The sequence below is a fragment of the Schistocerca gregaria genome, chromosome 8 (assembly GCF_023897955.1).
Source record: "Schistocerca gregaria isolate iqSchGreg1 chromosome 8, iqSchGreg1.2, whole genome shotgun sequence".
Taxonomy (NCBI): Eukaryota; Metazoa; Arthropoda; class Insecta; order Orthoptera; family Acrididae; genus Schistocerca; species Schistocerca gregaria.
In genome coordinates, this window is record NC_064927.1 from 81714024 (window position 1) to 81738855 (window position 24832).

The 24832-nt window shown below is 38.9% G+C and overlaps 1 protein-coding gene across 1 annotated transcript in view; it reads right to left on the minus strand.

The window, feature by feature from the left end:
• The window catches only part of LOC126284881 (GDP-D-glucose phosphorylase 1), a 104340-nt gene that overhangs the window by 41326 nt on the left and 38182 nt on the right, over nt 1–24832 (minus strand). The window contains exons 4-5 of the mRNA XM_049984133.1: nt 9553–9656; nt 4175–4326 (exon numbers count right to left, since the gene is read on the minus strand). Of these exons, the coding sequence (XP_049840090.1) occupies nt 4175–4326; nt 9553–9656 (256 nt within the window). The remainder of the gene's footprint in view (nt 1–4174; nt 4327–9552; nt 9657–24832) is intronic.

Sequence of the window (24832 nt, forward strand, 5' to 3'; positions counted from 1 at the left end):
ACAACATCTTTGAGACAGTCTGTCACAGGATGCCCCTTGGCACCTTTATGATCACTTGCATGTGAACACATGCCCGCATTGCTGTCGGGGCGGTGGAGAGGGGGGGGAGGGGGGAGGTGTACACAGTGAATTGATGTGGCTGCACACCCTTTGCTGAGACACATGTGTTTCATGTGATCCAAATTTGTTATGATGAGCTACCTGTAACCTCACTTGTCATTAAAATGACCATGTCCATGAGGGTGTTGCACTTTTTTCCAGTAGTGTATGTTACACAAGTATTTGAACATATTTATAGTCTAGGAACACTGATGAATTATTGTTTTCATTCCTCAAGTGAACTCAATTACTGTGTTATAAGTGTTTATAATAGTATGGGGTATCCTAGCAAGAAGAGTAATGCTTATTGCACTGTTATTAAAAGAGCTGTACTGGCACACATATTTGTGCCAAGGTAATAGAATACATTGTAGGAAGATATATTTCAAATATATTGTGATTCTGTTACTTAACAGCAAATTCCATGGCACCACATCACTAAGTGATCAGAAAATGAAACCTCAGCAAAAAAGTAATAGCCATCTAAAACAGGACTTCGTGATTCAGAACCTATACAGCTCAAATTTGAAGAAAATAGATTTATACCTCTTGATTGGTTTCTGTTTATAACTTATAGCTTTTCTCAATATATTTGTTTTCAACAACATAGCATACATGACATTTAGTCTAATTCCATAGTGGTACAAGTTTAGTTAATAATAGGGGACTGTCTACACTTTTTTACCTACTTCTGTATTTCTGCTAGTAATAAAATTTTCTAACCAACCATCGGTTCCACAGTAACGGTGATTTATGAAGTGGGGAAGTAACTTCATAAAATTTATAAAGCAGAGTTACAGCAAGTGAAAACATATAATAATAATAATAATAATAATAATAATAATAATAATAATAACAATAATAACAATAATAATAATTACTACATACTTTACATCAAAACATTACGCAAACCAAATGAAAATGTCTTTAAAACCTCTACCAGCTGCCACAAACCGTGAAAGCTGGAACATCAACTAGTGTGCTGTAGAGACCAGTTTGACTACCACTGACCTACACATTCAGAAAGACATGTCTGATCACAAAACATACCCTGCTGAGCCATACCAGAAGTAATAAACTGTTTTGTCACTAGTTGAGGCATTCCTAAATCCTACTGCATGGCCGTTAAGACATTATGATTTCTTACACGATAATATTAGTCTGCAGCTGTTAACTACTTTGCCTTTCTTTTCTCTGAGGTGGTCCAATCCCAAAAGGTACAAATCAGCCGAACATCTGAGATTATTTAAGGTACTGACTTATTGTCAAGAGAGATTGATGCCTTATGGTATGAGGATAACATGGTGATCTATGAATTCTAAAATCTTCTGTGGGAAAGATAGTAATGACATGTCTTGGCATAGAGCACATTACACACAATTCATTCTACAGCTTCCGCACCAGATCAGAAGAACCATAATGTTTAGGTAATTGTCCTATTTTTCTCACATCAGTATCAATCTGTACATATAATAAAACTCTAAACTTGGGATGATGATACACTACAGATATAACACTACTGGCCATTAAAATAGCTCAACCAAGAAGAAATGCAGATGATAAATGGGTATTCATTGGACAAATATATTATACTAGAACTGACACGTGATTACATTTTCACGCAATTTGGGTGCATTGATCCTGACAAATCAGTACCCAGAACAACCACTTCTGTTCGTATTAACGGCCTTGATACGCCTGGGAATTCAGTCAAACAGAGCTTGGATGACATGTACAGGTACAGCTGCCTATGCAGCTTCAACACGATACCACAGTTCATCAAGAGTAGTAACTGGCATATTGTGACGAGCCAGCTGTTCGGCCACCATTGACCAAACGTTTTCAATTGATGAGAGATCTGGCCAAGGCAGCAGTCGAACATTTTCTGTGCCCAGAAACGCCTATGCAGGACCTGCAACATGCAATCGTGCATTATCCTGCTGACAAGTAAGGTTTTGCATGGATCAAATGAAGGGTAGAGCCACGGGTCGTAACACATCTAAAATGTAACGTACATTGTTCAAAGTGCTGTCGATGTGAACAAGGGGAGACCGAGACGTGTAACCGATGGCACCCCGAACTACCACGCCGGGTGATATGCCAGTATGGTGATGACAAATTATGTTTTGCCACCTCGTGCACCCAGGTTCGTCGTTGAGTACACCATCGCAGGCGCTCCTGTCTGTGATGCAGCATCAAGGGTAACCGCAGCCATGGTCTCGAGCTGATAGTCTATGCTGCTGCAAACGTCATTGAACTGTTCGTGCAGATGGTTATTGTCTTGCAAACATCCCCATCTGTTGACTCACGGATCGAGACATGTTTGCACGATCCGTTACAGCCATGCGGATAAGATGCCTATCACCTCGACTGCTAGTGATACGAGGCCGTTGGGATCCAGCACGGCGTTCCGTATTACCCTCCTGAAGCCACCGATTCCATATTCTGCTAACCGTCATTGGATCTCGACCAATGTGAGCAGCAATCTCGTGATACAATAAACCGTAATTGCGATAAGCTACAATCCAACCTTTATCAAAGTTGGAAACGTGATGGTACGCATTTCTCCTCCTTACACGTGGCATCACAACAGCGTTTCAGCAGGCAACGCCAGTCAACTGCTGTTTGTGTATGAGAAATCGGCACAGCACATTGTAGGTGTCGCCACGGGCGCCAATCTTGTGTGAATGCTCTGAAAAGCTAATCATTTGCATATCACAGCATCTTCTTCCTGTCGGTTAAATTTCGTGTCTGTAGCACATCATCTTCATGGTGTATCAATTTTAATGACCAGTAGTGTACATTAAATTGGAGACAAAAATAAGACTTCAGCTTCTCAATTTCAGATTGTTTGAATATTGTTTATACATGTTATAAGGATTGTCAACCTCATAAAGGCTGTAATTATAAACTTATAACACAATTATTTCAGAATTTATCTTATCACTACATCTAGAATTTCATTACAATTTTGTTATCACTTACTACGAATGAAATGAAATAATTTATGTAACATCTATGCAGTGTAGCACCACCCTGTCATCAGCACAATGAAGAAGAAATGGAACACATTTCTTCCGCTTCTTGTGACTGCAGAGAGACATAATGTGACAACATTGTGTGATGAGAAGCCTTGGAAAGAAGACAGAAGCGTAATAAAGCCAAGAAATTCTGCAAGATCTTAAGTCAGCTGGACTCCAGATAAAAGATGCAAAGCAAAAAGATACAAATTAATAACCACTAACTGTCAACAGAAATGACACGCTCAACGAGTATAGTGGTTTAAGACATACAGAAAAAGTTACAATCAGAAGGAATGAAACAGTACTGGGCAGAGTGCATGAACCAATCAAAGAAAAACTGAATGTGGAATGACTCAAGAAATCCAATGTGGCTAATAAAGTTAGTATTCCTATGACCTTTAATCAGCACTGCTTTAGATAAATTCTTACAAAGCAACTTTCAGTGGAACACTGACGTATGGAAACAATTAATCCCAAATAAAACAATGGAAACTCCCGGTTGGAATGTCAACAATGTAAGGAAAAGATAAGATTGCTATTTACCATAAAGATGACACAATAAGTTGCAAACAGGAAGCAAGCACATATGGTAGACTACTCTGACAGCTGGCGGTCATGCATGCGTGAGGTGTACTTGCTTGTGTGAAGGTATGGTGTGTGTGTGTGTGTGTGTGTGTGTGTGTGTGTGTGTGTGTGTGTGTGTGTGTGTGTCTTTGTTTTTCTAATGAAGGCTGTGACTTAAAGTTAATTTGTAAGTTTCTTTTAATTGTGCCTATCTGCAACTTAACGTGTCACCTTTATGGCAAGTATCAGCCCATTTTTTACTTCTATTATTGACCCAGAATAGTCAGAAAGGAAAAAAATCACATTTCTGTACCCAAAATGCTATCTTGCGTTTCTTAAATTCCAAATACATTGTTTGATATGTATTTACACTGCAATATCTTTTGTTGACATTTACAAATTCTAGTGTTTCTTTTTCTGTCAAGCTTCTTTTTGTACGAAAATAGAGAACCAATAAAAGCAAAAATGGAAAAACAGCTAATACAGACCTGAAGATGATTTCCTCGCCCACACATAAACACGGACTGTGTTGCAAATTTTAGAGTTTGTATGCGATGAGGAAAAATCAGTTCCTCTGGTTATATATATATTGTGTGCTACATTGTTGCATACTAGAAAATTTGTTAGCTTGAATACATCCCTGTGAAATGGGAAATAAAGACACAATAATCTTTCAATCAAGTTTATCAACAAATTAAATTATATAAAACTAATTTATGAACAGGAAGATGAACATATAGTTCATTTGTCTTACAGTGTTTTCTCAGTGAAAAAAGAAAAAATCCAGCACATACTTCACAAAAAATAAATAGTAAAAGTAAGATAATAAAATAGAGAATAAATGTTTTCTATTTCACACACAGTTCATGTACATGAAACACACTCCCAAATGTTTTAAGCAGAACTAACACTCCTCATTATTACTGAACACACAAACTGCTGTAACTACCAGATTTATGTGTGCACCACTTCATAGTTCGCAAGTGAAGTTTGTGGTTCATTTGGCCACTAGAGCCCACCCAGCCTCTGCCGGTGATTTGTGTATTGCTAATTGCATTGTACTTTGCCTTCCTCTTGTGTGCACTATCCGAGTAATAAATTACAGTGTTCTTGGGTTAGAACACTTTTCTGGCAATGAGTGCAGTGTTCAACTTCATCTATTCCACTTCAGTCACTGGTCCTTTGAGTTTAATTTCCACAGAGGCAGTGCTTAATCTCTTCTTGAGCAACAGCAGCCACTGACAGTAGGTACTTCTAACACATTGGGACAACCTGCAGTTCCATCAACAACATACCTGCTGCCATTCCCTGCATATGGCACTGCAGCAAAACACTGGGGCGCTTGTGAAAAATGCCTTTGGCAATATTTCCAGATATTTCGGGAAACAGATGTAAATTTGCACAAGGCCTTTTTTTTTTGTTGTGGATTTTGTGTCTTTCTATATGGGTCTAAGTTTCACCTGAGCACAGAACTCTTTTTAGCCGTCCGGTGTCTTTGCCAGACAAAACTGCTTGTCACTTACGACAGTGGGCTCTTTTCTGTGACGATACAATTATGAGTTACATTTTTGGCCTGTGGTGCAATATGTCATTGCTGATGCCTTGTTGTATTTGTCAACTGGCCCAGATGAAGAGTGTGATAAGGTGGAACTACTTTGTTTTCATTTAAACATGAAAGTTCAAAACATTGTTGATGATTTTCCTATTACTAGCACTAAAATTGCAGCTGCAGATCCTGTGTTAAATTGAGTTGTTTCTTTTGTCCAACACTAGCTAGACAAACTTCTGGGCTGTGCCTCTCATCCTCTGAGAAATTATTTCGCATCACAAAATTGTCCCTCTGTTTGCAATGGAGTACTGTTGTTAGCTACTGAGGACACCAGTCCCTTGTTTGTGGACGCGTCTGCATTTCAGTGAGAGATTACGAGTTTATAATACGTAAATAACTAGCGTGTGTCACATACAAAAGCACTAGCACACAGGTGTGTTTGGTTCTTTGTCACCACGGTCCAATCAACAGCAGCCACAGGAGTGAATACATGTAGATTTTGCGGGACCTTTTTTGAGTTTCTACGTGATTGTTGTAACTGATGCTTATTCTAAGATTCTGTATGTGGTGCATTGCCTGTTTACCTCTGTGGCAGCAACAATTTCAACTTTTTCAAAAAATGTTTGCAATGGTAGGTCTTATATATACACTAATTACAGACAAAAAAAAAAAAAAAAAAAAAAAAAAAAAAAAAAAAAAAAAAAAAAAACCTGGTGTTCACCTGTTCACCACATCACAGTTCCTCCTTTCCACCCTCAATCAAATGGGGAAGCAGAATGACTAGTACGAACATTTAAGACTCGGATGAAAAAAATAAGTTTCGAGTGTGTCACCGGAAGTAGCTCTTTACTATTTCCTCAGTTCTTATAGGTTCACCCCTGTTGGCGATAAGAGCCCGGCAGAGTTTTTGCACAGTCAGCACCAGACTCCACTACATCTGCTTCAGCCAACGTCAGGCCATCTGCTAGCACCAGTGTCGCAATGCTTCTGGCCTGGCACATCTTTTTAGGCTCACGGATTTGCCCTCTGTGTCGACCACACGGATGAGGGAGGCTCATGTGGGTGGCTGCGCAACAGGCACGCCTCTACTGTCCCCACGTCCTCCATCTGCCCGACTGTCTCCTACTTTGCGGCCAGTGCCCTCACCTTCCCCGTCTCCACTGCCAACGTTTTCACAACTGTTTCCTCTGACGTGGGTACCCCCTTCAGCTGTCAGGGGCCACAGCAGAACCCCGGCTCCCATTGTGTCGCAGCCAACATCTCTGCCACTGACACCTCTGTTGCAGCTGGGGCCGCCTGTTCTGCCATTCTGCCACAACGTCCTTCCCTGGGGGTGGAACTGGACGTGGCAATGGCAGCATCACCTGTCCTACCACATGGCCTCTCACAGGGAGGTGGGCACTGCACCTGTCCACGCTCAAGCCACTTCCAACACTACACACCAGTGGTAGCCATGTTGCACGACTTAATAATCTTTGACAACCACTGAAGAAATGGACGTGAGCACAGTGTTCACTTCTTTGCAAAGGAAGAGGAGTGCTGTAACTGCCAATTTAATGTTTGCACCACTGCACAGTTCACGTGTGACATTTGTGCTCGATTCGGCCACTACATGCCACCCAGACTGCTAATACAACAGCAGTTACATGCACAGCATGCTGGCTGCATCCCCTGTTGGAACTAATGTCTATATAGGCCAGATCACAAGGCTCCGCTGGCCTGCTGAACACAGCTAACTGTACTGCACCTTGTCTTCCATGTGCGTGTACTGGTCAAGCAATAAAGGACAGTGTTCTTGGGTTAGAGCACAAACTGTCATCAATTACAGTGTCAACTAAATGAAAATAAAAACTATTACTTATCACACATCAACTAACATACAGATAAACACTTCTACAAAATCATTGTCTTTTTAAGTATGGAGTAAAAAAGGTTGAAGAAAATGAAAGCATTTAAACATATCACAAGAAAATAATTTAGGATAGTATGCAAAACAGGGACAGAACACAGTACAAGACAAAAATCAACACTAGCATGCTACCAACAAACAAATCTGGAACTGAAAAATAAGCAGTATCATTCAGAAGCAAAGGAAAAGTGACTATGAAATGAAATGCAGTTGAATTAGTATGGACTGAAAAAGGAAAGAAAAGGGAAAGAAAATGCAATTGATAGAATAAGGAGAGAAAAAAAAGGAAAAAAAAGAAACAACAAATCAAATCACAAGTTGTAAAAGGCAGATAAAATTAGTAAAAAAAAAACCAAAGGGGGGCAAATGATTGTAGAAACAAAAAACAGTAGGAACTGGGAAGGAAATCATCACATTTCTGGAGTTTGCAGTGTTCTTGAAATATTTGCAAGAAATACAAGAAAGTCAAATTATGAAACAAGGAAAAGTGGATAGAAAGTGCAGGGAAAGCGTATAGAAGATTTATATTAGTTGGATGGATTCTGGATTGAGTCACAAATTTCTTTGATAACCCACATTCAGGACACTAGTGTCACCTATTCTAGATTTCTATTCAAATTTTTGGAGTCCTTATCAAATAGACAAGACAGTAGACATCAAAGAATTTCGAAGATGCACTGCTAAGACTGGCATATCCAATATGAAACTGTAACATACATGAAACTTCCTGACAGATTATTGTGGGGAAATACTTAGCCACAGCCTAGAGAAGAATCTTCGCTCTGCAACAGAGTGTATACTGATGTGAAATTTCCTACCAGATTACAACATGGTGCTGGACCAGGACTCAGATCTGAGACCCTTGCCTTTCATGAGCAAGTGCTCTATCAAATGAGCTATCCAAACACAAATCACAATCCACCCTCACAGCTCGACATTTGCCAATGCTACTCCTTCTACATACCAAACTTCTCCCCTGTATACCGTGTAGGGCTAACATTCTTGAATGAAATGATATTGCAGAGCCTTGGGAAAGCAAAGCTGTGAATTCTAAGAAAGTGCAAATGAATTGTCACAGTCAAGCTTCGGTTGCAAGCAGAGTTCACCAATCAGTGGCAAGACAAGGTGCCAAGCACAATGTGCTTGATTTCATTGGGTGCTTCACAATCTGTGCCATCTGGATCATTCCCACCACCAACACAAGCTCCCCTGAATTATGCAAACAATAGTCCTTCTTGCGAGAATCCTTCAATCCTGTAACCATTCAGGTCTTAACCACTGCTAACCCCAACCTCGGATCTGCCTTTTCCCCTGCTCTACGACTGTAACTTAACTAGTCCTACATCCATACCCTCCATTCCACAGTCTCCCTCTATCTTGGTTCTATCTCCCCCTCCCAACCCACTCCTCCATCTCATTGCACATTGTACAGCCAGCAAAATGTTGCCATGCAGGTACATATGTGTATGTACATGTATTCTGTTACCTCTGCAGAATGATTTGTCCAAAAGTTTAGCAATCTTCACTTAAAACTTCTGGGCTGATAGGCCGTGGTCAAAGTATAAAACTGTCTCCTGACGTTTCGTCTCCGACTGCGGGAGACATTCTCAGAGGTAAAGCGGCAAACAGGAGACAGTTTTATACTTTGACCACGGCCTATCAGCCCGGAAGTTTTAAGTGAAGACAATACCGGCCGTGAAAGTTTACATTGTATGATCAAAGTTTAGCAATGTTCTCAGTCTTCTTTACTTGCCTGTCAGTGACTCAACACACTAATTGTACACTTCGTTTTTACTTTTACTTCTTCCGTAATTTTTATAATTCACCTACGAAGAGGTAACTTACAAAACACTTGTCTGATTCTTGTGCACTGCTAATCAGGGAGAGGAGAAAGAGAAGAAAACACAAAATATCCAAAGAAGAGCTGGATGTTTTGTCACACATTTGAAAGTATGAGAGCATTGTGGAGATATAATATATTCCAGCTTTATTGGCACACAGTACAGAAGAGAGCTATGTGTGGAGAGAGAAAGTTTCAAAATTCTGAGTGTGTACATTCCAAAAAGAGTCAAGTGGCATACTGGTTCCTCTCAGATATGTCTTGAAAATAAGCATAATGATAAAACCAGACAAATTCAGCTCATACAGGAGCTTGTTTACAGTGATGAACCATTCATGTAGTATCATTTGCCACAAATCAGAAGGAAGCTTGAAGATGCAGGAAGATTAAATTATGAATGGAAACAACGTAAAAAAAAAAAAAACCTGCTTTGATCCTGATTATGTGCAACTGCCTTTCCATTGTATATACAGTAATATGTCAGAGTATTATAGCTCTACACTGTATGAAAGTGTAAGGCTTTCACTGAGCTACATATTCATAATAAGTTAGCAAGAAATAGGCTTACCTTGCTAAGGTTTCTGGACGTTTATCTGATGGCAGCTGAAAGACAAATCCTTTCGCCGGATAGTTGACCAGTATGAAACATGGGCCACTCAAATGCTGCACAGACTAATTTAGCATTGACAATATGAATAAACATAATTTCTAAACTTAATTAGGCTTTATATTTTAAATAATGTATGAATAAGTTGTTACAATGACTACAGAATAACAAATAATGATTTTACATTTAGCCTAATGGTTTTACAAACTAAAAGAATACTATTTTTCTTTATTATTGCTACAGGATCTATTGAAACAAAATGATTTTGTACTGCTACAACGTGATGTCCAGCATAATGTCACTGGCAGGCAAATCAGAGATTCAATTCTGTTCTCATGTTTGTATTTTTAATTCTATATTTCAGATTTGTTAGAAATCCCAAAACCTGTTTGTTAACCAAAATAATTATTATTATTTATGAATAGGAACACTAATCCACAGTTGCTAACCTTAAGAGCAGATTTCATGTAGAACTAGCAAATCACAAACATTCACCATTTTTGGATGAATTAATGCACACAGTTAGAACATACGTAGATACCATAATTGAAAGAAAACATACAGTACAACAAAAGAAACTCACCAAAATGATAAATCACGGAAACATCACCAATACAACAAATACACTTTTCACAAAACAGTGATTAATCTTACAGATACAAAATTGCCTGAGCAAGAGAGCAGCCTGTTTGAAAAGGGTCCAAAACATGGCATAAACACAATGGTGTCACACAGGACAATAGAGAATATCATAACAGAAACAAGACACATTATAAAGCAACAAGAAAAACTAAACACACCTGAATTCAATGCAAATCTAACAAGAGACTAGTTGCTGAGGAAATAATAAACATGATCAAATAGAACAAAACCACTACAAAAGAAAACAGAATATCAATTGAATAAAAAACCTACAGAAAACTACAGAAAAAATTAATGAAAGAAAATGCCATTATCACAACATCTGACAAGGGAAATTCAATCATAATCATAAAAGAACAGGAATACATGACAAAACAATAGAATTCTTCCAAAGCAACAACATCACAGAATCAACAAGTGATCCAACAAACCAATACCAAACAAACTTCCAGAAAACTCTGAAAACCACACAACATTTTTTACAGACACACAGATTAAAAGAATGATCCAGAAAAATACCACCCCCCTTTAAAATCATTGCCTAAGTTCACAAACCTGGAATTCTATGTGTATTGATAAACTTTACCAAAGCACCAATTTACTGCTTAGCCAAACATGCACACGCGCACACACACACACACACACACACACACACACACACACACACACACACTTTCTCTCTCTCTCTCTCTCTCTCTCTCTCTCTCTCTCTCTCTCCAGATAATTTAAAATACACTGAAAACAAAAGTTTAAAGAACTCATGTGACTTAACAGAAAAAATAAGAAATGAAAACGTACAAAACATCCAACTGCAAGGAAACATTCCCACAAAAACATAGCAGAAATATTAGCTGTAAGTTACAGGGAAAAAATGCAATACATATTCATTTTTGTTCGGAAATACATAATAAACAAAGACAAAAATTACATGTTGCTGTTTGCAGATGACAAGTTGTAGATTGTGTAGCAGACTCACAGCTACCAACATAAACATTCAGTAGCTTCAGGTAAGATATACAAGCTAATGCATAAACCCATCCTTTTTTGAAATAAGTTAAAAAACCACAACTTTAGCCATATTGTAATAAACAATATATAGTGCATCAGCTCAGTAAAACATATCTCAGCTGTGAACCGTGAACAAACTATATATAATATTTGACAACAATCACCTCATTCACAAATATAAATATTTTTTATCAAATATTCTCTAAATGATAATATGTAATAACAATTTTACAGAAAGGAAATAAAGTAACCTCTTGAAGAGAGGACAAAAAGCGCTGAAACATGTCTGGGTAAAACAAGACTTCAAAGGTGCCTTGCATAAAACGAAATTCCTCATCCCATTTTCTTAGGAAGCATGGAAATAAGAAAAACTGCAACACCACAAGATGAGTATCATCATCTCTTCTGCTGCTGGAAAGCCATCACACCAGTATCTAGAAAATTCCAATTCTACTGTTCTTCCCATATTCACTCAGGGTGTTGGGAAAGAGCTCACTCAGCTTTACAATGGAAGAAAAAGGTTTAACTTTTACTAGATCCAATACTTACAACATCTATATTTTTTAAGAAGTTGTCATCTAATGGAAACTTTTGTTGGATGTAACTATATGCGCTGACAAAAGGAACTTCTGATATCTTCATAAAATTTCCTAACAACAGATTTTTGAAGCTTGGTATGATGAATGTAGCTTCTAGTGTCTACAACAATGACAAAATCTTCATCCCCTTTGTGATATTTATTTTTCTGGAATTTCAGTTCCTTCAGACAACCAGAAATAGCTACTGCAGGAGGTTTGATGTTTGATAAATCTCACAATCAAATATGAAAATAAGGTATTTTGATTGCTATGAAGTTTATGAATTACTGGCTCTTCTTTCTGGAGGAATACATTTGTTTTGGTAAATAAGGAGGAATACATTTGCTTTAGTAAGTATCAAAAGACTATTATTCCAGGAAATAAGATATAGTTTACTAACTGGATCACTTAGAATAGGGCGTACTCTACTTAAGTGAGAGCTATTTATGCTTTTTGAAGCTTCCTCACTGAAAACTTTTATCATATTTTACCACTGTTCAGTTACTCTTTCTGTTGACTAATGGAAATACAGCCATTTTGCAACAATATGAGTCAGTAGTTTATGGGGTTTAGTGCCATGTATATTTGAATAAATTTTAAACATAGACAGTTTTTTGAACATTTTTGGAGGGAGTAGCAAATGTCCATTAAAAATTCTTCAGCACTGAAATATTTGAGAATTTTTGCACCTGTTTTTGCAGCTAACTGAACAAGCTTTTATTCATGTGTGTGGTTGAACCTTCTTCCAAAAAGCAGCAACTCCTTTAATATGTCCCCACCACTGTATTTGCATTATCATGTGCAAATGAAGTACAATTTTTCTATAGAATTCCTTTTCTTAGAAGCTCATCACTCAAGAGTTTAAAAATCTCTTCACCAGTGTTTAAACTTGATTACACGAAGGATAGTATTGTGGTGCACATCTTTCCCTCTTTAATATGAAAGTAACATGAAGATATCTTTAATATTTGTGCTATCATTGGTTGCAAGAGAGGCATTGCGCATCACGAAGAGATTTACTACTGAAATTTTGATAGGTAGAGGTGTGCGCGGATGGCGATATCTGCAGATATATCCGCGGTATTTGTTACTTGGTGAATAAAATCACGACCGGCGTGGATATCCGCGGGTCATCTGTGGATATTGAACAAGGCATCTGCCCAGTACGTATGTTGCAATGTTAGTTGAAAACTTCAAGTCTGTAGACATTCTTGGAATCTTGCAGGGCCTCAGTAGAGCGGATGTCTGTTGTCCCCAGCCCCTGGCTACAACCGACATAGCTGTACCCAAGAGACCTGTGCCTAATCCGTTTCCATGACCGAGTCTTTTATGTGGCCTGTGAAATACTCTCTGGATGGCAAACCTGCCCACTGTCTACCAGACAGGTGCCCTTTGCAATTTTCCGCTGCCTTCAGTTAGCGCTTTGTAGTGACCGAGTGACAACGTGCATCGTTGCCAATATCAGTGAGAGTTCTTTGTTCAAATGAACACCATATTGATGGATACAATTTCGTGTAAGGTGAAAAAAGGTGATTTTACATTAGTGAAGAAAAACAAATTGAAATCGCCAATTTGGAAAAAAATTCGGATACGTATTTGATGGCAACGAAAAGATAAAAGATATAGTGCCTTGTTTTGCATGTAAAAAAGTATATTCCTACACTGGACACAAAAGTGGTACTTCAAATTTGCTAAAACATTCGTGTGAGGCTGGACAAAGTAGCATAATTACTTATTTACATACCAAGAGAGACGTGTAAGTTCCTGAAGTTCTGCCAAATTTGAAGACAGGCGTGACAGAAAAACTTATCAATCTTGACAGCAAAGTCATTTTACCATTCGAAGTTGCATGTGGATCTGGGTTTCTTGAGACGGCACAGTTTCTTATTGATGGGGGGACCAAGTGTGGTGCAGTGAGTGCTAAGGAACTGCTACCTCATCCAACCACCATATCCAGAAATTTGAAGGAAACAGCCGATCGTCTACGTGAAACTGTCTCCACAGAAGTGAAAAATATATTCAGAGATGTAGGTGGAGCACTAACTGTCGATTTATGGACTGATTCGTACCGTAAAATAAACTATATGGGAGTGAATGCACATTATGTTAATTATGAAGAAGCGAAACTTGAGGATCGAGTGTTGTACACCAGAAATTTGAGAGAGATTAAAAAAAAAGAAGAACAGGAGAAAACATTAAACTTGAATTAATTAAGATACTATGGTCGTTCGATTTTATTCAGCGCTGTGTATAACATCGTGTTCATTACGGATAGAGGTCGAAATATTGTGGCAGCACTTCGCCAATACAAGAGGCTCTCGTGCTCAGCACACATTCTTAATACTGTGCTGGAGCACATGATTAGAAGAGTGACGTGCAACGACTAATAAATTCCTGTCGAGCTATCACAACTTTCTTTAAAAGATCTGGTCTTCAGAATCGCCTTTGGAAGTCATTGAAAGGAGATATAGACACACGATGGAACAATAAATTTGATATGTCTGAGTCTATTAATTCACAATGGTTTGAAGTTCTGTCAATTTTGTCAGAGGAAAATCAAGACAATTTGATTGATTCTATAGACAAGAGGATGTTGGAAGACATAATAACCTTTCTGACACCATATATAATAGCTTCTTGTCATCTCGAAGCCTCCAAAACAGGTACGCTTTATTTATGTGTGTTGTGGAAGTTAAAACTTCTCTCCTTCCTTGAAAAAATAAAGGCGACAGCCCATTTCTGATAGATTTAAAGAGCACAGCCAAATCTATTTTTATCAGCAAATGGGATATAACAGTAATCCATAAACTTGCAACGCTTTTGAATCCAAAATATAAAAACCTAAAATTTCTTAGCAGAGAGCAGGAGCAGAAGTCTGAAGTACTTTTTAATGAATTTGATGATTCCTCATAAGATGAATCGACGAGAGATCTTGGCTTGGCATCAGAGAAATTCTCAGATATATGAATGATAAAGTCCAATTTTCGGAAGGCATCGACCTGATAGCTTGGTGGCATGGACGTGAACACGTCTATCCGCGTCTTTCCAAACTCGCATACTTTGTGCACTGCATTCCAGCGTCCAGCGCGCCCTCTGAGAGAAGCTTCTCTGCTGCGGGACAAATAATGCAGGACCGACGCATGTCATTGAAACCACAGACGATTGATGACATCATGTTCCTGCATAGTAATATTCCAAAGTATAAAGGTACTTGTACAGCTTCTCTTACTTCACTGTATTTTTTGGACTTATCGGAATTAGTTACAATTTTTTTTTTTTTCCATCTGATTCTTTCTTTTACAGAATTTGAATCAGAAGCAAGCAGAAGATGAAAATATTTAATCTGAAGCCTGTGAGTTTTTATTGTAATATTTATAGTAAAGAATTTCCTCGACATATTCGTAGTATTTTTACAATTCCCAACAAGAACATTTAAGTAGCATTACATAAAAGAAGGAAATATTTAACAAGCAATTTGTTTTGTGGTAATTTTCATACTAAAGAGCTCAATTTTAAGTTTTTACTCTTCGCAACAAGAACATTCAACAGCTAACACGTCAATATTATTAAACTGGGTAATGATTATCTCCCCCATGAACCATGGACCTTGCCGTTGGTGGGGAGGCTTGCGTGCCTCAACGATACAGATAGCCGTACCGTAGGTGCAACCACAACGGAGGGGTATCTGTTAAGAGGCAAGACAAACATGTGGTTCCTGAAGAGGGGCAGCAGTCTTTTCAGTAGTTGCAGGGGCAACAGTCTGGATGATTGACTGATCTGGCCTTGTAACATTAACCAAAACGGCCTTGCTCTTGTGGTACTGCGAACAGCTGAAAGCAAGGGGAAACTACAGCCGTAATTTTTCCCGAGGGCATGCTGCTTTACTGTATGGTTAAATGATGATGGCATCCTCTTGGGTAAAATACTCCAGAGGTAAAATAGTCCCCCATTCGGATCTCCGGGTGGGGACTAATCAGGAGGACATCGTTATCAGAAGAAAGAAAAATGGCATTCTACGGATCGGAGTGTGGAATGTCAGATCCCTTAATCGGGCAGGCAGGTTAGAAAATTTAAAAAGGGAAATGGATAGGTTAAAGTTAGACATAGTGGGAATTAGTGAAGTTTGGTGGCAGGAGGAACAAGACTTCTGGTCAGGTGAATACAAGGTTATAAACACAAAAACAAATAGGGGTAATGCAGGAGTAGGTTTAATAATGAATAAAAAATACGAGTGCAGGTAAGTTACTACAAACAGCATAGTGAACGTATTATAGTGGCCAAGATACACACGAAGCCCATGCCTACTACAGTAGTACAAGTTTATATGCCAACTAGCTCTGCAGATGATGATGAAATGTATGATGAGATAAAAGAAATTATTCAGGTAAGGGAGATGAAAATTTAATAGTCATGAGTGACTGGAATTTGACAGTAGGAAAAGAGGGAGAAGGAAACATAATAGGTGAATATGGATTGGGGGAAAGAAATGAAAGAGGAAGCTGTCTGTTAGAATTTTGCACAGAGCATAACTTAATCACAGCTAACACCTGGTTCAAGAATCTTAATAAAAGAGGTTGTATACAGGGAAGAATCCTGGAGATACTAAAAGGTATCAGATATATATAATGGTAAGACAGAGATTTAGGAACCAGGTTTTAAATTGTAAGTCATTTCCAGGGGCAGATGTGGACTCTGACCACAATCTATTGGTTAAAACTGTAGATTAAACTGAAGAAATTGCAAAAAGGTGGGAATTTAAGGAGATGGGACCTGGATAAACTGACTAAACCAGAGGTTGTACAGAGTTTCAGGGACAGCATAAGGGAACAGTTGACAGGAATGGTGGAAAGAAATATAGTAGAAGACTAATGGGTAGCTCTGAGGGATGAAGCAATGAAAGCAGCAGCTATCATCATCATCATCATCATCATCATCATTTAAGACTGATTATGCCCTTCAGTGTTCAGTCTGGAGCATAGCCCCCTTATAAAATTCCTCCACGATCCCCTATTCAATGCTAACATTGTTGACTCTTCAGATGTTAAACCTATTACTTCAAAATCATTCTTAACTGAATCCAGGTACCTTCTCCTTGGTCTGCCCCGACTCCTCCTACCCTCTACTGCTGAACCCAAGAGTCTCTTGGGTAACCTTGCTTCTCCCATGCGTGTAACATGACCCCACCACCTAAGCCTGTTTGCCCTGACTGCTACATCTATAGAGTTCATTCCCAGTTTTTCTTTAATTTCCTCATTGTGGACACCCTCCTGCCATTGTTCCCATCTATTAGTACCTGCAATCATCCCAGCTACTTTCATATCCGTAACCTTAACCTTGTTGATAAGGTAACCTGAATCCAAGCAGCTTTCGCTCCCATACAACAAAGTTGGTCAAAAGATTGAACGGTGCACAGTAACTTAGTCTTGGTACTGACTTCCTTCTTGCAGAAGAGAGTAGATCGTAGCTGAGTGTTCTGCATTAGCTTTGCTACACCTCGCGTCCAGTTCTTTCACTATGTTGCTATCCTGTGAGAATATGCATCCTAAGTACTCGAAACTACCCACCTGTTCTAACTTTGTTCCTCCTATTTGGCACTCAGTCCATTTATATTTCTTTCCCACTGACATTACTTTTGTTTTGGAGATGCTAATCTCCATACCATAGTCCTTACATTTCTGATCTAGCTCTGAAATATTACTTGCAAACTTTCAATCGAATCTGCCATCACAACTAAGTCATCCGCATATGCAAGACTGCTTATTTTGTGTTCACATATCTTAATCTCATCCAGCCAGTCTATTGTTTTCAACATATGATCCATAAATAATATGAACAACAGTGGAGACAGGTTGCAGCCTTGTCTTACCCCTGAAACTACTCTGAACCATGAACTCAATTTACCGTCAACTCTAACTGCTGCTTGACTATCCATGTAAAGACCTTTAATTGCTAGCAAAAGTTTGCCTCCTATTCCATAATCTCCTAGAACAGACAATAACTTCCTCCTAGGAAGCCTGTCATATGCCTTTTCTAGATCTATAAAGCATAGATACAATTCCCTGTTCCAATCATAACACTTCTCCATTATTTGCCGTAAGCTAAAGATCTGGTCCTGACAACCTCTAAGAGGCCTAAACCCACACTGATTTTCATCCAATTGGTCCTCAACTAATACTCGCACTTTCCTTTCAACAATACCTGAGAAGATTTTACCCACAACGCTGATTAAAGAGATACCTCTGTAGTTGTTACAATCTTTTCTGTTTCCATGTTTAAAGATTGGTGTGATTACTGCTTTTGTCCAGTCTGATGGAACCTGTCCTGACTCCCAGGCCATTTCAATTATCCTGTGTAGCCATTCCACTGTATTTGATGAGTTCAGACTTAATTTCATCCACCCCAGCTGCTTTATTGCACTGCAATCTATTGACCATTTTCTCCACTTCCTCAAATGTGATCCTATTTCCATCGTCATTCCTATCCCATTCTACCTCGAAATCTGAAACATTACTGATCGTATTTTCACTTACATTGAGGAACTCTTCAAAATACTCCCTCCATCTGCCCAAGGCATCCACAGGATTCACCAGCAGTTTTCCTGACCTGTCCAAAATACTTGTCATTTCCTTCTTACCTCCCTTTCGAAGATTGCTAATTACAATCCAGAATGGTTTTCCAGCAGCTTGACCCATAGTCTCCAACCTGCTTCCAAAGTCTTCCCAAGGTTTCTTCTTGGATGCTGCAATTATCTGTTTGGCTTTGTTTCTTTCTTCAACATAACTTTCTCTGTCTACCTGAGTTCTAGTATGTAGCCATTTTCGATGCGCCTTCTTTTTCCTTTTACAGGCTGCCTTGACTGTATCATTCCACCAACATGTTTGCTTCATTCTACTTTTACACACTACTGTTCCAAGACATTCTTTAGCCACTTCTAGTACTGTGTCCCTGTACCTTGTCCATTCCTTTCCCAATGACTGTAATTGACTGCATTCAACTAACTGCTACCTTTCTGGGATGGCTGTTATGTACTTTTGCCTGATTTCCTTATCCTGAAGTTTCTCCACTCTTATCCTCCTACATATGGACCTGACCACCTGCATTTTCGGCCTCCTGCACATTCCGCCTCACAATCCCAATTTCACTGCAGATTAAATAATGATCAGTGTCATCAAAGAAGCCCCTGGATACATGTGTGTCCCTCACAGCCTTCCTGAATTCCTGATCTGTTGTTATATAGTCAATGACAGATCTGGTTCCCCTGCCTTCCCAAGTATACCAGTGAATGTACTTAAAACAGAAAGAAACTTCCACATGGGAAAAATATATTAAAAACAAAGATTCCAAGACTTACCAAGCGGGAAAGCGCCGGCAGACAGGCACATGAACAAAACACACAAACACACACACAGAATTACGAGCTTTCGCAACTGGCAGTTGCTTCGTCAGGACATATTTGTCTGCTTGTGTCTGTGTATGTGCGGATGGATATGGGTGTGTGTGTGTGCGAGTGTACACCTGTCCTTTTTTTCCCCTAAGGGAAGTCTTTCCGCTCCTGGGATTGGAATGACTCCTTACCCTCTCCCTTAAAACCCACATCCTTTCATTTTTCCCTCTCCTTCCCTCTTTCCTGATGAAGCAACTGCCAGTTGCGAAAGCTCGTAATTCTGTGTGTGTGTTTGTGTGTTTTGTTCATGTGCCTGTCTGCCGGCGCTTTCCCGCTTGGTAAGTCTTGGAATCTTTGTTTTTAGTGAATGTACTTATGTTTAAAATAGGAGTTTGTGATTACTAAGCCCATACTGGCACAGAAATCCAAGAGTTGTTTCCCGTTCCTGTTGGCCTCCATATCCTCTCCAAATTTACACATAACATTTTCATAGTCATCTGTTCGATTTCCAATCCTGGCGTTAAAATCACCCATGAGCAGAAAACTGTCCTTGTCCTTTACTCTAACAACTGCATCACTGAGTGCCTCATAAAAACTATCCATCTTATCTCGATCTGTCCCTTCACAATGTGAATATACTGACGCAATCCTAATTTTCTTGCTAGACACTGTCAAATCTATCCACATCAGTTGTTCGTTTACATACCTTATTGCAACTACACTGGGTTCCATTTCTTTCCTGATGTAAAGCCCTACACCCCATTGTGCTATTCCTGAGTTGACTCCTGACAGGTAGACCTTGTATTCTCCCACTACCTCTTCTTTCTCACCCCTTACCCGAATGTCACTAACAGCTAAAACGTCCAGCCCCTGCCAGCTCTACCTTCTTCCCAGAGTAGCTCCCATTGATATCAGTAGCTCCACATCTCATTACCATTTGTTTGCTAAGTCGTATCTTAGGAGTCCCTGGTTTGTCAGTTAGAGGTGAGACTCCGTCACCTCCAAAGGTCTGAGGCATTTTGCTCTGATTGTTGCCAGCATCATATTTAAAGTACCAGGAAAGTAGGTTGTTAGCCTTACTTGCCCCGAGTCCCATTGGGTATTAACCCTAACGGTTGCGGGACTACCCGGTGGGTTTGGTAGTCTTTGCCGTATGAGCACAAAGGTGAGCACGACTGGGAAGATGTTCGAGATGCCCTGCCTTATTCCAAAGTAACTGGTATCCCGACTGTTGGGACCACTGACTTGGCCACTCATACGTTGCCCGTGGTTCATGAACTAGGACATGACTACAGGAACCCACACCATGAAACATGAAACAGCAGCTATCAAGTAGGTAAAAAGACAAGGGCTAGCAGAAATCCTTGGGTAACAGAAGAAATATTGAATTTAATGGATGAAAGGAGAAAATATAAAAATGCAGTAAATGAAGCAAGCAAAAAGGAATACAAACGTCTCAAAAATGAGATCGACAGAAAGTACAAAATGGCTAAGGAGGCATGGCTAGAGGACAAATTTAAGGATTTAGAGGCTTATCTAACTAGGGGTAAGATAGATACAGCCTACAGGAAAAATAAAGAGACCTTTGGAGAAAAGAGAGCCACTTGTATGAATATCAAGAGCTCAGATGGGAACCCAGTTCTAAGCAAAGAGGGGAAAGCAGAAGGGTGGAAGGAGTATATAGAGGGTCTATACAAGGGCAATGTACTTGAGAACAATATTATGGGAATGGAAGAGGATGCAGATGAAGATGAAATGGGAGATACGATACTGCGTGAAGAGTTTGACAGAGCACAGAAAGCCCTGAGAAGAAACAAGGCCCCGGGAGTAGACAACATTCCATTAGAACTACTGATGGCCTTGGGAGAGCCAGTCCTGACAAAACTCTACCATCTGGTGAGCAAGATGTACGAGACAGGCGAAATATCCTCAGACTTCAAGAAGATTATAATAATTCCAATCCCAAAGAAAGCAGGTGTTGACAGATGTGAAAATTACCAAACTATCAGTTTAATAAGTCACAGCTGCAAAATACTAACACAAATTATTTACAGACGAATAGAAAAACTGGTAAAAGCTGACCTCAGGGAAGATCAGTTTGAATTCCGTAGAAATGTTGGAACACATTAGGCAATACTGACCTTACGACTTATCTTAGAAGAAAGATTAAGGAAAGGCAAACCTACGTATCTAGCATTTGTAGACTTAGAGAAAGCTTTTGACAATGTTGATTGGAATACTCTCTTTCAAATTCTAGAGGTGGCAGGGGTAAAATACAGGGAACGAAAGGCTATTTACAATTTGTACATAAACCAGAGGGCAGTTATAAGAGTCGAGAAACATGAAAGGGAAGCAGCGGTTGGAAAGGGAGTGAGACAGGGTTGTAGCCTCTCCCCGATGTTATTCAATCTGTATATTGAACAAGCAGTAAAGGGAACAAAAGAAAAGTCTGGAGTAGGCATTAATATCCATGGAGAAGAAATAAAACCCTTGAGGTTTGCTGATGACATTGTAATTCTGTCAGAGACAGCAAAGGACTTGGAAGAGCAGTTGAACGGAATGGACATTGTCTTGAAAGGAGGGTATAAGATGAACAACAACAACAAAAGCAAAATGAGGATAATAGAATGTAGTCGAAATAGGTCGAGTGATGCTGAGGGAATTAGATTAGGAAATGAGACACTTAAAGTAGTAAAGGTGTTTTGCTATTTGGGGAGCAAAATAACTGATGATGGTCGAAGTAGAGAGGATATAAAATGTAGACTGGCAATGGCAAGGAAAGTGTTTCTGAAGAAGAGAAATTTGTTAACATAAAGTATAGATTTAAACGTCAGGAAGTCGTTTCTGAAAGTGTTTGTATGGAGTGTAGCCAATTATGGAAGTGAAACATGTACAATAAATAGTTTGGACAAGAAGAGAATAGGAGCTTTTGAAATGTCAAGCTACAGAAGAATGCTAAAGATTAGGTGGGTAGATCACGTAACTAATGAGGTGGTATTGAATAGGGTTGAGGAGAAGACAAGTCTGTGGCACAACTTGACTATAAGAAGGGATCGATTGGTAGGACATGTCCTGAGGCATCAAAGGATCACCAATTTAGAACTGGAGTGCAGCGTGGAGGGTAAAAATCGCAGAGGGAGACCAAGAGATGAATACACTAAGCACATTCAGAAGGTTGTAGGTTGCAGTAGGTACTGGGAGATGAAGGAGCTTGCACAGGATAGATTAGCATGGAGAGCTGCATCAAACCAGTCTCAGGACTGAAGACCACAACAACAACAACATGATTATCTCATAAGCACCTACCTAAATTTTACCATGCACTACAGTAACATTTGCAGCCGCCGAGCATTGTCGCTCTTTGTGAATAGTGAAACAGCCCGGCCGGAGCGGTGGCATGGCGGGCCTCGTAATTAAGTACAAGTGGGACTTCCAACTATGGCTCACAACCACCAACAAGCTGTGACTGCGATAGCCCATGAAAGATTATTCTGATCACATTGAAAACTTACAAAATATTCAAATCATCAAAAATAATAATGTCTCTTTTAATTTACCAGCCAATTAGTAAAGATAAGGGCTGAAATTCGTAACAAAATTGAAAATGTTAGCTGTAACTCGGTATTGCTTAACAGGGAACAGTGCCTAACATTTGAAGTTATGGGACAGTGGTTTTTATATAGACATCTGGAAATCGTTTGCAGTTGCATTAAACTTTGAAAAAAAAAAAAATATTTTTTAACATCGAAAATATTAACTGCGAAATCTACTGCAAATTTTGTCTTAGTAATTTAGACCAATGTTGAGGATGTTCTAAAGTGTGAAAAACTTTGTTTCGTTGGGAATCAAACAGACATTTCATTTATCGCTAGGTCTTAATTCGATAAATGGACTCCTAATTTCTATAACCACTGATTTTGTTGTTACTCTTTGGAAGACGAGTTATTTCTTACTGACAACGTCAATTATTGCTGGCAGTTTAACTTTATTTTCTTTTATAGCATTTCCAATCTCACGAGATCCGAGCCGCTACTGTGTGTGCTCCAGAGCGCCAATGCTTTTCTGTTTGGAATGGTCTGCTTTAGAGTAGGTATAGACCATCTCCTGTGATTTAAGAACTCAAAAGTAGTTAAGTCGCAAAAATGGCACCCTAACAATAACTATGTCATTACATACCATAATTCTAAGTACTACTGTCTATTACTGTTAATTACTCATTTAAAATTTAAATATATGCAGATACGGATAAGGAACTTGCGGATGTGGATTAATTTCTGTGGATGCGGTTGCAATTAGGTCCTTGCGGATGTGGAGTGGATGCGGATTGCACTTTTCTTATCTGCACAGACCTCTATTGATAGGGCACTTTCTGGAAAGAGTCAGACAACATATTATTTCCTCCCAAATACATTTCAAGTAATCAATACGATGAGAAAATTTGAGACATTGCAGCTAATACAGAGCTTTACCATGCACCATTCGTTGCAAGTGGATCAGGGTAGGGAGGATCAGTTAGTGGTCCCAGAAGCACCCTCTTAGGTGGCTTGTGGAGTATGATGTAGAGCAGAAAACAAAAAGGGTTTACTTTTAAATATTTATTTTATGTTCCAGATGACAATGAATTTATAACTGTAGTTGTTTTAGTTCTACCATAAATGTGTTCTTCAACAATCTGAGCATCAGAAAACTTTCTTGAACAGCTGTGATGTATGGGCTCCAAAAGAAATTGGCAGACAATTAATGAACTAAAAACGTATTTCAGTGTTGGTATTAGAGTCTTCCTCATCAGGTTTTATTCCAAATGATGGCAATGATGTGTTTGAAGACTTGAGGTTTGTTAGGTGTACATATACTTTACACGAAACATGAAAACTAAAATCATCATGACCAGCATGCTTTATAGAACTCTCTTGAACACAATGTGCAAAACATATTTTGGTCTGGCTTATTAGATTTTACCAAACATGGCCATTCTATACCATATGGTTTCCTATATTTCTATCCAGTTCTATTTTTGTTGTTACATCACCAGCCATTGTTATTAACTCGGTGGTGTTCCACAATATTACAATATGAAATTGCTGCAGTAATTAGGCCTTCTTTTACAGTACTTACTTTTGTATTGTGATAATTTTTCACTTTAACTACAATCAAAACAGTAAGTAAACCTGTGACTGTTGGCACCTTGAACAGCTTACAGATGAACGCCTTGAACCTTGTGACGTTGTGTGGTTTGAAAGCAGTATTATTCCTGTCCTTAAAGCTGAAATGCACAGAATAAAAAATTTTCATCCTCACTCAGCACCCTCTATCTTAATAAGATATGGTGACAAAATCATTCATAGACAGATTTACTATGTACTCGGGAAGGAGATCATTACAATCTACAAAGTATTTTAGTAGCATATGTGTACTGAAATGTAAACAGTACCGTTTTCCATTGTTTAAAAATGTATATTTCCACAATTTTGGCCACTTTCCATACCTCCATAATTAAGGTACAAATCCATAGCATTCAATCCATAATAGTTGGCAGCCATGCTCACCATTCAAATGTCACTTCACCTCTGTTTGTGACTTGCACTGTGTTTATGAAACAAACTTGCTTTCAGTATTAATTGTTTGTTTA